The sequence below is a fragment of the Marmota marmota genome, unplaced genomic scaffold, assembly GCF_001458135.2.
Source record: "Marmota marmota marmota unplaced genomic scaffold, marMar, whole genome shotgun sequence".
Lineage (NCBI taxonomy): Eukaryota > Metazoa > Chordata > Mammalia > Rodentia > Sciuridae > Marmota > Marmota marmota.
In genome coordinates, this window is record NW_026000229.1 from 7,636,897 (window position 1) to 7,650,334 (window position 13,438).

The 13,438-nt window shown below is 47.0% G+C and overlaps 1 protein-coding gene across 7 annotated transcripts in view; it reads right to left on the reverse strand.

Moving 5' to 3' along the window:
• Positions 1-206: 206 nt before the first annotated feature.
• The window catches only part of Ppcdc (phosphopantothenoylcysteine decarboxylase), a 36,218-nt gene continuing 22,986 nt past the window's right edge, over positions 207-13,438 (reverse strand). For 3 of the 7 annotated variants that reach the window (XM_048793003.1, XM_015480404.2, XM_015480405.2), the window contains 4 exons: positions 7,483-7,578; positions 6,506-6,634; positions 2,528-2,696; positions 207-1,904 (listed from right to left, as the gene is read on the reverse strand). In XM_048793003.1, coding sequence (XP_048648960.1) covers positions 1,819-1,904; positions 2,528-2,696; positions 6,506-6,634; positions 7,483-7,578 — 480 coding nt within the window. In that variant the 3' untranslated portion in view covers positions 207-1,818. Of the gene's footprint in view, positions 1,924-2,527; positions 2,697-6,505; positions 6,635-6,887; positions 7,061-7,482; positions 7,579-13,438 lie in introns of those variants that run through there. The other 4 variants (XM_015480406.2, XM_048793004.1, XM_048793005.1 and 1 more) reach the window with 4 other exon arrangements.

Here is a 13,438-nt window from a genome sequence, read left to right on the forward strand (position 1 = left end):
GCTATCTTGGTTTCAGATTATTGTTTTATCACAATACTTGTGTTCAAGTAACCCAAATTGCAGAATGGTGAAGCTAGCAATTCAGAATGAGAAGCTGTTAGGTGCTTCCTTTACGTGAAGAAGTGAAAGTTCTTGACTTCATAAGGAAAGAAAAAAGAAATTGAATGCTGACGTTGCTAAGAAAGAGAATCCACATTCACACAACATTTATTACAGCATATTTTAATTAATTATTAGCTATTGTTGTTAATCTCTTACAGTGCCTAATTTCCAAGTTAAACTTTGTCATAGGTATGTTATGTGTGGGGAAATGCATAGTATTAATAGGGTTCAGTACTATATGTGGTTTCAGGCATCTACTGGGAGTCTTGGAATGTGTCTCCAGAGGATAAAGGGGACACCTGTATTTTGCACACATCATCTCACTTAATCTCAACAGTTTCACAAGGGAAGGATGATAATACAGATGCAGAAAGTGAGGATCAGAAAGGGAAAGTCCCAAGCCAAGGTCTACCGGTGATAAGTGGCAGAGCTGAGATTTGAATAGGGTCTGTCTGGCTTCAGGGCTTTTTGTCCATATGTACTCATATTATATGGGGACAGGAGAGTGCTAGTCAGTCATCACCCTACGTTTTCCCTGGCCTGATCCATCAATGCCTTCAAATCTCTGAGACCATAGATGGGTTGTAAAGAAAGGACAGAATCTCCTAAAAGATCACATTTTTTTTTAATTTCCCAGAATCCCCAAATTCATAGCATGGTCTGTGGAAAATCTGAGAGTCCTGCCACCTCACAAATTTCCTGACTGTGTGACACTTGGGCACCTCATCAGAAAATGGAAGCTCCCGAGGCCTGGCCAGGGGCCTGCCATGCCAGGGACCTGCAGCTAGTATTTCAAAAAGCAATTCCTGGGCAAGAGAAAAAATAGAAGTCTCCCAGTCACTTAGTCCTCCCAGGTGTTCAGGGACATATAGCAGTTTTCTCTCCTAGCTTGTTGTACCCCTCCCAGGAAGAGATGGGGAGGGGTTATAGAAAGCAGGCACCCCCTGGTTGAAAGAAGTTGCGCCTTTGGTCCTGTATAACCTGGAGCAGGTCAGAGGCCTCTTGAGCAAATGCAGGAATCTTCACTGTGGGGAGCCACTCTGAATGACCCACCTTCCAGTCCTGAAGCAAGAGGCTCTAATCAATCACTACATTTTGTAGTGACTTGGGCGTCGTCTCAGCCCAAGAAGTAGGTGTGTCTTCAGATGTAGGTGTCAACCCTGAGGTTGAGTTACACTCATCTGTTGCTTGTAACCCTGCCCCTTCTGGCCTTTTTCGGATAGAACTTACTAAAGAACAAGAGTCCCCCCAATAAAAGCCCACTTCTGAACATGCTCCCGCTCAAGCACGCACACACTCTTTCTCTCTCTCACCAGCCTCTCTCGCCTGACTTTCTCTTGCTTTCCCTTTTGGGGAGCCTGAGGCAGACAGCGGAGCCATCCAGAAGTTTGTTTAAAGGTAAAGTGTGTCTGTGTTTTATTTGGTGTCCCTGGAAAATCATATGAGCGACCTTAAGTTCAGCTGCCCGCGCAGGTTGGGGGCAGCACTTCACCATATATTTTTTAAAATTTTTATTAGTTATTGATGGACCTTTATTTATTTATTTATTTGTTTTTATATGGTGCTGAGAATTAAACCCAGCGCTTGCAAGGTAAGCGCTCTGTCACTGACCCACAGCCCCAGCCACATCTTCACCATATTTTGATGATGCCCTTCTTCACCATCTTGGCCTGAAAACACACTGAGTGCAGAGGTACACCCATAACAGAAATCAGTTCAACTCTGCTGGACGCCGCTGTGCTGGGAGAGGACTTCTTTCACTTTATCCACAATGGTCTCCACCTCAGCCATAGCGCCCAGACCTGGGAGCAAAGTTCTGTGCTGTAATCAAGGGAGGGCCGGACAGCTAACAATGCTTGCAGCCCCCTGCCCAAAGTTCCCCATCACATCACATCCAGAGACGAAGGCCTAAAAAGGCCAGGCCCATCACTGCACCAACAAGACCCATCAAACCCCTCCTAAGACACCCTAGAATAGTCCCCAGGAATCATTCCACTAGTCATCCTTGACAGTGTGTATGCTAAATGCCAGCGACTCTAACAAGCACTTTTACTTATTTTTGTAATACTAAAGATTGAACTCAGGAGTGCTCTACCACTGAGCTACATCCCCAGCCTGTTTTTATTTTGAGACAGAGTCTTGCTAAGTTGCTGAGGCTGGCCTCAAACTCGCGATCCTCTTGTCTCAGTCTCCCAAGTCCCTGGGATCATAGGCATGCACCACCAAGCCCAGCCTCTACTAAGCATTTGATATATGTTATTTTATCCTAACAACTCTGAGAAGCAAGAATTAGGATTCTCATTTTCCAGACAAAAGAATTGAGCTCAGAGAATAGTTCTACCCGAGGTCACTACAGGCCAGAATATGAACCCCAAAGCTGAGCCCCTTCCATAGTCATGGGATGTAAGCCTGATAAGATACCTACCTTGATCTCCACACACCAGCTTCTTGTCCACACAGGGGATCTCCACATAGCCAAAGGCCTTGAGTTGGTCCATCTGCTGTGCAGTAAGGGGGTGTTCCCACATGACGGTATTCATGGCAGGACAGAAGATCAGGGGTTTGCTGCGGTCCCAGGCCCGGATGACACACGTCTGTGAAGAAGGGGGAGGTCCTGCTCCTCTGCCTACCACCCCTTCCTAGCCCTCCTAAACCATCCCCACTGTCCTCCAGGCTACAGTCAGCAGCCCAGTCGGAGGCTCAGGATGACTGGGTGCCACCTGTCTCATGTCCCTGGGGTTAGGGGACTCCTCAAACCTCACCATCTTTCCTCAAGCTCTGGCACAGGCACTACACACAGCAAGTGCTCAACCAATGCCTTCAATGGCTCAGCCACCTCCAGCAGACCTCCCTCCTGTGTGTAGTCTCCCCGCATCTAAGCTTGACCCTTCTCCATACTGGCTTGTGTCTCTTAGGTAGAAGCAACCCTAGGGAGCAAGAGGCAGGTGTCGCAGTTCACCAGAAAGTTAGGGACCAGACGGCTCATAGGGAGACCTACCTAGCACCAACTCTACTTCTGAGCCAATTAAACCATGGCAATGAAAACATCCAACACATGACAAACACCTTCTCTCATACTTTATTTCAGGAACCCTCATTGTGACCCTAGGAGAAAAGCCCTGCCCCTTTCACAGATGGGCAAGCCATAGTTCCCTGCAGGGTGAACTGCTGCCCAAAGTCACACCTGGACAAACACCAGCCCGTGTAACCTTTCACTGCACTGGGCAACCTTATTGTCTCCTGAAGCCAGGCCATCCCACTGAGGTACAGACCAGAGTAGCTGCGGAAGGGCCTAACAGTACTGAGTCCTTAATGCCATAGGCTTTGAGTTCTGAGGTTGCACAAATCAAGTGTGTGTGTGTGTGTGTGTATAAAAACTATTTGTGAGAACCTGGACAAATTGTTTAATGCCAGGGCCTCAGCTTCCTCTGCAAAAGGGCCCCCTTACTGGGTGGCTGTGAAGACTGAGGGTGTGAATGCTTTCAAAATTCTTAGCATAGGGAATGGTACCAAGAACAGGCTTTCAGGGCGGTGGTTCCTGTTATTACTACAGGACAGGCTTATTAGGTTGGGGGCTGCCTCAGGGGGAAATAAGTTTCCCTGTGCTCTGACTACACCAGGCACCTCCTCTTGGCCAGGAGCCTCTTGGGGAGACAGTGGCTGGAACACTCCTCCCCAGAAGTCCATCTGGGAAAAGAAGAGGATGTGCAGAGAACAATGCTATGCACAGGCCAGGCTAGAGCCTGATCCCTTGGTGCCCCTGCCCTCTCCCAGGACAGCAAAGAGCCTCAGGATTTGTCTGCTTGCGTCATCCCAGACACTAGCATTCGTTTCCCATCAAGTCCTCTCAATGTGCAACAGGGTTATGAGTGGACAGTTTCAGTCACACTTCCTCTTGGCCCCATGCCACCTGATACTTCTGCAGAAGTCCTGAGCATACCTAGAAGAGCCCCTTGTGTGTGTGTGTGGGGTATGGAGACGGGGGCTGGGCTAGGGTTTCTAAGCCCTCATCAAAGGAAAGCACACCAACCCACATACCAAGGATGCTGACAGTTCAATTTTTATAACATTTGATATTCTTTGAAACATTTGCGCCTTCAAGTGAATTCCTTTGAGGCAAATAGCCAGACTTGGGAACATATTCTACTGCCAATTCTGGAGGAGAGAACCCCCAAAATTTCAGGGAGTGGCAATAGCCTTGAAGGAAAAAAAAAGGACGTAGAGCTTTCAGGAGACAGAACTCTTAGAGGTCGGCCGAGACTGAACTCTGAGGTGGGTGTGCTACAGCACATCAGACGCCCCTGACCAGGCAGTGGGAATCTGAGAGTTTGGTGGGATGGTACAGACCACCCCACTCTGAGCTGCTTCAAGAAAAGCAACAGGGTATTTCTTTTGTTTTAGTGCCTGCTGGCCAGGTTCCAACACTACTGGGCATTCTTTCTATCTTTCTTATTTTAGTTGTGGATGGACACAATATCTTTGTTTATTTTTATGTGGTGCTGAGGATCAAACCCAGTGCCTCACACAAGTGAAGCAGGCACCCTACCACTGAGCTATAGCTCCAGTCCCTTTTTTTTCCCTTTGTACCAGGAATTAAACCCAGGAGTGCTTAATCACTGAGCCACATCCCCAGCCCTTTTTGAGATAGGGTCTTGCTAAGTTGCTTAGGGCCTCACTAAATTGCTGAGGCTGGCTTTGATCCTCCTGACTCAGCCTCCTGAGTTGCTGGGATTACAGGCCTGCGACACTGCACCCACTCCTACTGGGCCATCTTGATAATGCTGCTCTCAGATCTCCTTCTTTGCACTTGCTCAGGGCCACACCATCCAGGCGTGTTCTGCTCAACCTGTGCTCTTGGTCAAGAGATGCTTAAGTCACTAGTAGATTCCCCAGGAAGGCCTCAAGAGCCCCCTGACAGTCGGCACAGTGGGGCTCACTGACAGGCTCACTAATTATCTCTTATCCGACCCCCAGAAAACCCTAATCCAGCTTTAGTATTCACCTTTTTCACCATGGTAAACTAAAAAACTCCCAGCTGTTGACATATGGAAAATTACTTCTGACCACATACATACAGTATTTTATTGAATGTCTACCACATTCTCAGTAAAGCAAGGCAGTGACTCTGCTATCAAAGGACTAACTGGGGCCTGGTGTGGTAGTGCATGACCTTAATCCCAGCTACTTAAAGAGGCTGAGGCAGGAGGATCTCAAGCTCAAGGCCAGCTTGGGCAGTTCAGTGAGACTCTGTTTCAAAATAAAAATCAATTAAAAATAAAGGGTTAGGGACATAGCACAGTGGTAGAGTACCCCTGAATTCAATTTCCAGTACTGAATTTTTAAAAAATGGACTGACTAATGGTCACTTAAGACCATCATCACCCATCAGTCACTATACACGTGACTATGATAAAAAACCCTCTTCTGCCAGGGCCTATAATAATTCCAGTGACACAGAATCTGAGTCAGGAGAATCAAAAGTTTGAAGCCAGCCTCAAGAATTCAGTGAGATTCTTAGTAACTTAGAGACACTGCCTCAAAATTAAAAAAAAAAAAAAAAAGACAGAGGTTGTATATCAGTGGTAAAATGTTCCTAGGTTCAATCCCCAGTACAAAAACAAAAAACTACTCTTCTTCCATAATGAAAGCCCTCTGTGTCCTTAGCACAGTCACTAGGACATGGGAGGTAAAAGCTTAATATATGGGGGAAAGGTAATAAGAAAGAGAGAGGAAGTAGAAAAATCACACCCAAATAGTTCCAGGATGATCATATAATCAAATCAGGAGACCAGCAGATCCTCTTTAAGAGTGACAGTTCCCTGGCTGTCACAGAGGCCTAAGCCAATTCCTACTTTTGTATATCTGAACCTCTCCTCCACCGTTCATAGGCAATTATCTCTTGTTCTGACTTTTTCTTCTTTTCTCTCTAAACTTTCTCTAATACACAGGAAAACTGAGTCTTAGCCTTGGGGCTAAAGAGCTACAAGAAATATGTTTCTATTGGAGATCTATGAGGAAGTAAGCACCCTTATCAGATTGCCCACATGTGCATATATCCAGATCCTGGTGAGGCAGAGCTGAAGGGGAAGGGAATGGACAGCAGAAGGCAGCCATGATGGAAGACAAAGAAAGCATGGAGCCAAGGCTGGGCATCTGACTGAGCACTGGGAGGTAGGCAAGAGGTGGACACACCCAGAGAGCATCAGCAAGTCCAATGGATCTGCAGGCCCAGGTCTGCTGCCCACTTGCTGGAGACTAGTCCCCCTAGGGGCAGTGGAGCCAGGGGCACCACATTCTTCCTGAGCAAACCTGGGTCCCAAAGTAATAGGTCTTCTTGTACAAGGAAGTCTGCAGCTCAGAAAAGTGGGAGAGGGAGGGATGAGGATGCCAGGGAGTCACTCACAAGCAAATTGTCACAGATGCCACTGGCCACCTTCCCCAGGGTGTTGGCATCGAGAGGAGCCACTAGCATCAGGTCAGCCCACCTCCGCAGATCAACGTGGAGAACTGGGTCAGAGCGGTGCTTCCACATCTGGCAGAGGGAGGAAACAGTGTCACTCTCTATGTGATAGGGGGAGGGGACCAAAGCAATCCAGGTACAAACCAGGAACCCAGGGAGACCACCTGACCTCCCTGCTCAAATCCACCACAGTTCCCTCTCACAGCTCGGCTGGCAAGCACTGGCCAAGCAGCCAGCAGCCTGACAGAAACCAGGCCTGAGGAAACAAACGCCCCTTGTCTCTCTCAGCTATTCCCTTTATGGTTTGGTTTTCAACAGAACTGACATCTGGCAGGGAACTCCTGGCCTGTCTGCTTGAGGCGGATGCTTGGATTGTCCAAGCCAGTGGAAGGGCTCTGGGGCGATGAGAAATGGAGGGGGCGGGGTTGGGAGAAGAAGCCAGCCAAAAATGTTCAAGATTGAGAATGTTTAAAAATGCCTGGCAGGGCATCCCTGTGAGGCCCACCCTCCGCGTCTGGTGGGTCAGCTAGTGCCCGCCCCTCCACAGGAGGGCAGAGGCAGAGCCTGGAGGCCATGGGAAGTGAGGCACTTTCCACAGCCCTGACGCCAGGAGCCACGTGGACAAGGGTGGTGGGAACAGAGCTCCTCTGTGGTTTCATCAGCCCAGATAAGTACAAGGACACTCAACCTCAGGCACTGGGCCAAAGCTGAGCTCTGCCTGGGAAGGGAGGGACTGTGGGCCTCCCGCAGGCCAGAAGCTAGACAGATGTTTTCCTCTTCGCCTTTGCCCAGATGGCCCTGACCGCTGACTTCAGCCCAGCCTGTCTGCTCTGGCCGCCAGGACCATAGGCTAAGGGAGGACAGTTCTGTCCTGTTGGTAGAAATGCAACAAAACTCAGCTCTAGGGGCCCAGCACTAACCTCCCATTCATCAGAGTCACTGTAGAGGGTGACAGGAATGTCCTGGGGGTTGTAGAAATGTTTGGCTCTTTCAGTTGTGACCACTGTGACTTCCAGCTGTCACCAAGAAAAAGTAGAGGAAAGGAGAGAAAAGGAGGGAGAAATTGTTACTGGAGCTACAGACTTGGAGGCCACACACGGGCCAGGCAGGCAGACGTTTTCCTCACAGTCTGGCTGAAGAGAGGACTTCCCCAGAGCAGTGAGCCCCATGTTTGTACAGCTACTTCCGCTGTCACCCAAAGGTCAGGCCTGGCCAGGTGCAGCTGTTTCACTTCCCCATCTGAGGGGCCACTGAGGACTGAGTCACAAACTATCCAGTGCATATAAAGCGGCAACTCTTGCCACTTAGGCAGAGTGAGGCCAGGGGCCGAGGCAGGGAACCCAAGGCAACTAGTGAGGCCACTGAAGGCAGGAGGGGCGCACGAAACAGCTCACCAGCTCTGTGCCACATGGCAGTCCTGCCCTCTGCAGGCCAAGGCACAAGATCTGGGACTGGCAAGCTAAGTCTGCATCCACACACCAGTGAGAGCAGTTTCTTCTCTATTTCTAGGAACAGGACTCGTGGGCTCAGGCTGCAGTCAGGCTCCCGGAAAGCCAACCCTGTGTGCCCAACACTCATAGGAGAGAATGAGTTTCCCTTTACCTGACCCATTTACAAATCACTAATACAAACAAAGAAGGTGTTTAACCTGCTCCAAAGAACAAATGGCTGAGAGAAAAAGCACACACACATAGTGTGAAAGGCCCTAGATGGGCTGGCCATCATCTGTAAAAGAAGATGTCAGACTAACTAGTTGGCAAAGTAACAAAGGGGACCAGAGGAGTGGCTGGAGGGGAAGGGTGTGGGAAACCACACTTTTGGGGGAAACCACTGAGTTAGGAGAGGACACTGAGTCCCAGAGGGAAAAGAACCAAAGGTGACATGGACAGAATCAATGACTAACCATGGCAATGGGCAAGGGCAACAATATCTGGAGCAGAGCCAGCCTGCAGACACTCTGTGTGTCCTGCACAGGTTATAAACAATTGTGAGCTAATATGGAGATTGGAAGATTTCACGCAGGAAATTCAATTTCCTGACTTCTCGTGCAAAAGCAAAAACTCTGGTGCTGTTGGATCCACATTCCTACTTGATAAGGACTTGGTGGCATTGGTCAGGGTGCTCCTTTGGATGGGCATGTCTGAAAGGAAAGTGAAGAACCAGGAGTCAGGTGAGCGAGAAATGAAAGACGGAGACCAGGCCGAGATACACACGAGAGTTTATTTATCAGAGCTGACAAATAAAGGCCATCTCTCAATAGACAGAGAGAAGCAAAACAGGCTTGGGGTTCGGGACTTTTATGGGGCCAGGTGGGTCCTAATGTGAGTGGTTAAGGGTGGGGTTGGTATGAGGGAGTGGTGAGCCTCTCTCAGACAGGCCCTTGAGCAGGAAAGCAAAATTTTTCTTAAAATGGTGGCTGTCACTTAAGATGGCCATCCAGATGCTAAGCAAGGACCTTACAATGCCCATGCCAATTCAGCCTAGTCACTACTCCTCCTACTGTCCCCCTGAGGCCCACTTTCCTGTTGTTTTCTGTCTTTAGTACAGGGAGTGGGGGTAGCCATAGTCTACACAGCACCTGAGAGCAAAGCTGGGACCAGGGGCAGATATGTCACAGAGAAGAACTAAGGAACAATTGAAGGTCTGGGGCTCCTGGCTCTACTGACCTGTCCATTGCCTGACCACTTCCTCTAAGAATCTACCATCCCCAGGACTTGCTCCAAACCTCAGGGACTTTTTAGAGGTCCTTTAAACCAAACCACCAGAATACTGGAGGCTCCTCTAAGATAGCCCTCAACAAACCTTGCCCAGTTCTGAGCAAAATGGCAAGTAAGCAGGGTTGCCTTGTCTCTCCATAGAATCCAGGCCTGGAGAAGCTACTGCACTTGCACAGGCAGAAAGAGCAGAGGGAGGGGGACCATGCTGAGGGTCTTGACTTCTTCATGGGGAAGTGTGAGACATAAAAAGTTAACATAACCATGATTAACATAACCATGATTATGGTTAACATAACCATAACAATGTAAAACTCTCAAACCAGGAGAAGAAAATTCAATTTACACAAAAAAGGAGAAGCAGCAGCAGACAGAAAGTAGAAAGCATTAAGTAAGATGGCAGAAGTAACAGGGTGCAATGGTGCATGCCTATAATCCTACTAACACAGAAGGTCAAGGCAGGAGCATCACAAGTTCAAGGCCAGCCTCAGCAACTTAGGAAGACCCTGTCTCAAAATAAAAAATTTTTAAAAGACTAGGGATGTGGCTCAGTGGGATGTGGAGCTCCCTGGGTTTAATCCTCAGTACTGGAAAGAGAGAGAGAGAGAGAGAGAGAGAGAGAGAGAGAGAGAGAGAGAGAGAGAAAGATGGCAAAATTAGTAGTGTAATAGGAATTAGCGTAAATATATAATGAGTTGCACTCCTGATCAAAATTCAAATGCTCATCTTGAATGTTTTTTAATTCATCAATAGGTTGTCTAAAAAGACACATTTCAAACCAAAGATACATAAAGGTTAAACAGAAGAATAAACTTCCAGTTAAAACTCTCAAGAACAAAAAGGAGGAAAAAATGACAGCCACTAGGACACGTCAATACATTTAAGATAGAAGTGGAAAGAAGTATTAGAGATGAAATGAGATCAGATGAGATGAGATTTAAAAACCAAATTCCAAAAACCTACAAGGCAGCTAAGAAAAAAGCCCATTAGAGACAAGGAGCCCAAGGAAATCTCAGGAATTGGAGGTGCTGAGTACCTGGGAAGGTGGGAGGGACAGACAGCTGAATGTAGATGGACTGCACCATCTGCCAAAGGACAGTGAAGCCCCCCAGCACCATCCCAAACTGCCAACATATCACCCTTCTCCATCCCAAGTGTTGTCAGATTTGGAACACTTGGCAGACAGACGTCAAAGGAGAAATTCTGCAACAGAAGTATCTACAGGCTGCCAGAGAATTTTACTATATCCTAAGAATGCTGGGTCTACCAGGCAGAAGACTGGTGAGGTCTTTTCTGGAAAACCCAAATGATCCTGGGAACACAGGGGTATAGTGGGGAAGGAAACCTTCAGATACTAAATCTGTCAGAACATCTCATCCCAGCTGAGTACAGGGCAGTGGGGTCCCTAGCAGTGACAATAGTTTCCAAAAATCTGCTTTTCCCACCCAAAAAGAAAGAGCCAAGGAATATCAGACATTTGCGGAAAGACCTTTAGCAACAGAAATTAGATTAGCAGAAAACAGAAACTCAGAGACAATGCTGGGAGAAGAAAATTTAAAGGTTAGAGTTCACATTAAAGAAACAAGAACATAATGCTATTTTTAAGAAATGAATATTCAGGGAACAAAAAAAAAAAGCTCCTGGATATTAAAATCAGAGTGAAATAAGAAACTCAATACAAGTTTAAAATAAATCTTCTGGAAAGTAGAACAAAAAGATAAAAGTTGGATAATGACAGATTAAAGATGTGAAAATCAGAAGAGACAATACAGGAAGCAAAAAATCTAATAATGAATCACAGAAGGAAAGAACTGAAAAACAGAGGTGAGAAAATCAAAAAAGTAAAAATAAAGCCAGGTGTGGTGGCACACATTTATAATCCTTACTATTCAGGAGGCTGAAGTAGGAAGATCACAAATTCGAGGCCACTCCAGGAAACATGGTGAAATCCCAATCCCCAAAAAAAAAAATAAAATTAAAATTTCCAGAACTGAAAAACTCAGAGGTGGGAAGTACTTACTCTGCCTGCAGGAGTTCAAGCAGGTGTCCCTACTTACTACCAAACTCCTATGGAGTATCACAGCCCCACGTGTCTATCAATGCAGCTGAGCCCACGAGGGCAACTCTGGTGGCTATGCCCCCCCTGCTGATGTATACGCAGCTTGCAATCACCAAAAACTCAAAAAGTTTTCATCCATGCTGCTGCTAAGCCACCAGCCTCAGACTGTACATGAGCAGTTATCTTTCTGGTCCCAAAAGTAGTCCCTCACTCTTCCCTGGTAAATCCTCCCTCACTAGACTGGCCCGTAGTTTGTCAGTTTACTGGGAGATCCTGAGATCTCAATCCTATTGCACCTCTAGGCATTCATGTAACCATCAGTAGCCCCCAGAGATACTAATCCAAATCAGCATCAAGGATAAGGACAAGGGCAGAGATATTCCACAGGATCCACTGCCTTGGGGTGTGGGTTGGAGTTGGGGGTGAGAAAGAATCAAGAATGAACTCTAAGTAAGGTGTTCCATGAGTTTATAAACAGGCTGACAATGTTCCCAGATGGTCCTGGAGGATGTCATAAAATTCCATCAAAGGTCTTATCTAAATCCCAAACTACTACCTCATATCCAAGATAAACTACAATCAATATGCCTTTCCTAGCAAGCACTACCTAGCCCCAGAGATACCCATTTCCAAAATGCTTTTTAAAGCATTCACAGCCTGTCTGTAGTAATCTGTAAAGCCCACCTCCTTCACCTTTTTTAAAAATATTTTTTAGGGGCTGGGGATATGGCTCATGCGGTAGCGCGCTTGCCTGGCATGCGTGCGGCCCGGGTTCGATCCTCAGCACCACATACAAAGATGTTGTGTCCACTGAAAACTAAAAAATAAATATTAAAAAAAATTCTCTAAAAAAATATTTTTTAGTTGTTAATGGACCTTTATTTTACTTATTTATAATGCAATGCTGAGAATTGAACCCAGTGCCTCACACATGCTAGGCAAGCGCTCTACCACTGAGCCCCAGTCCCAGCCCTTCCTTCACCTTTTTGATAAATGGACATTAGCCATCTCCAGTTTCTGGCTCCTCTGGTATTTCTTTCCAACACATTCTGAAGGCCACCAACCAACTCTCTGTGACCTCAGTACCCCAGACCAGAACTAGTCCAGGTTAGGAGATGAATCACCCAACCTGGGTTCAGGGATCTCCAACCACTGTTTGTCCTACTTTTAAACCTCAAAAGGAAGATGAAATGAAATGGGACACAAGGGATTCCTCCCATCCCCCACCGATGTCACACCACTGGCCTCAAGCTCCAGACACTGTTCCATTATTCTTTTCCCCAATATTGATATGTAGAGTCATTTTGTTCTTCCTAAATTTCCCCATAAACTTCAGCTCACTCTGGGGGCCTCTGTTCTGTGCTCTAACTTCATCTTTGGTCACGTGTCCTCCTTTCTTTTTTTTAATTTTTATTGGTTATTGATGGACCTTTATTCATTTATATGTGGTGCTGAGAATCAAACCCAGTGCCTCACACATGCTAGGCAAGCGCTCTACCACTGAGCCATAACCCCAGCCGCAGCGTGTCTTCCTTTCTATTTAACTGCTTTCCATCTCCTTCAGTAGGGGGCTTCCCAGGCAGCTGCTCACACACTGCCTCCTCTTTCTCATGGGAATGGCTGTCTTTCATGTCTGAGAGCTTCCCAACCATCCTGATCTATTGGCTAGTTAAGAATGTCCCAAGCCACATATGATGGCAAACCCCCATAATCCCAGTGACTTGGGAGGCTAAGGCAGGAAGATCACAATTAGTAACTCACTGAGCCTGTGTCTCAAAATAAAAATAAAAATGGCCGGGATGTAGCTCAGTGATAAAGCACCCCCAATACCAAGAAAGAAAGAGAACATCCCTGGTTCATCTTCTCTACTCTGAATTTTGGAAAGTTGCTTCTTGAGGATCTAGTGCCCTCATTCTCCCCAACTCCCAAACTTCCTGCCAACTCTCAAAGGGTCTATACCTTAATGCCAGTCTTCAGAAATATTCCCAATTGGCATTCCCTTTGTTCAAGGGCTCCCTCCTTCCTCTTGGCTCTACCTTTCTTTCCTCTACTCAAGGTCTCAGAGCCTTCATATTGCACCCCCCACCCAGGGTCTATGAGGCC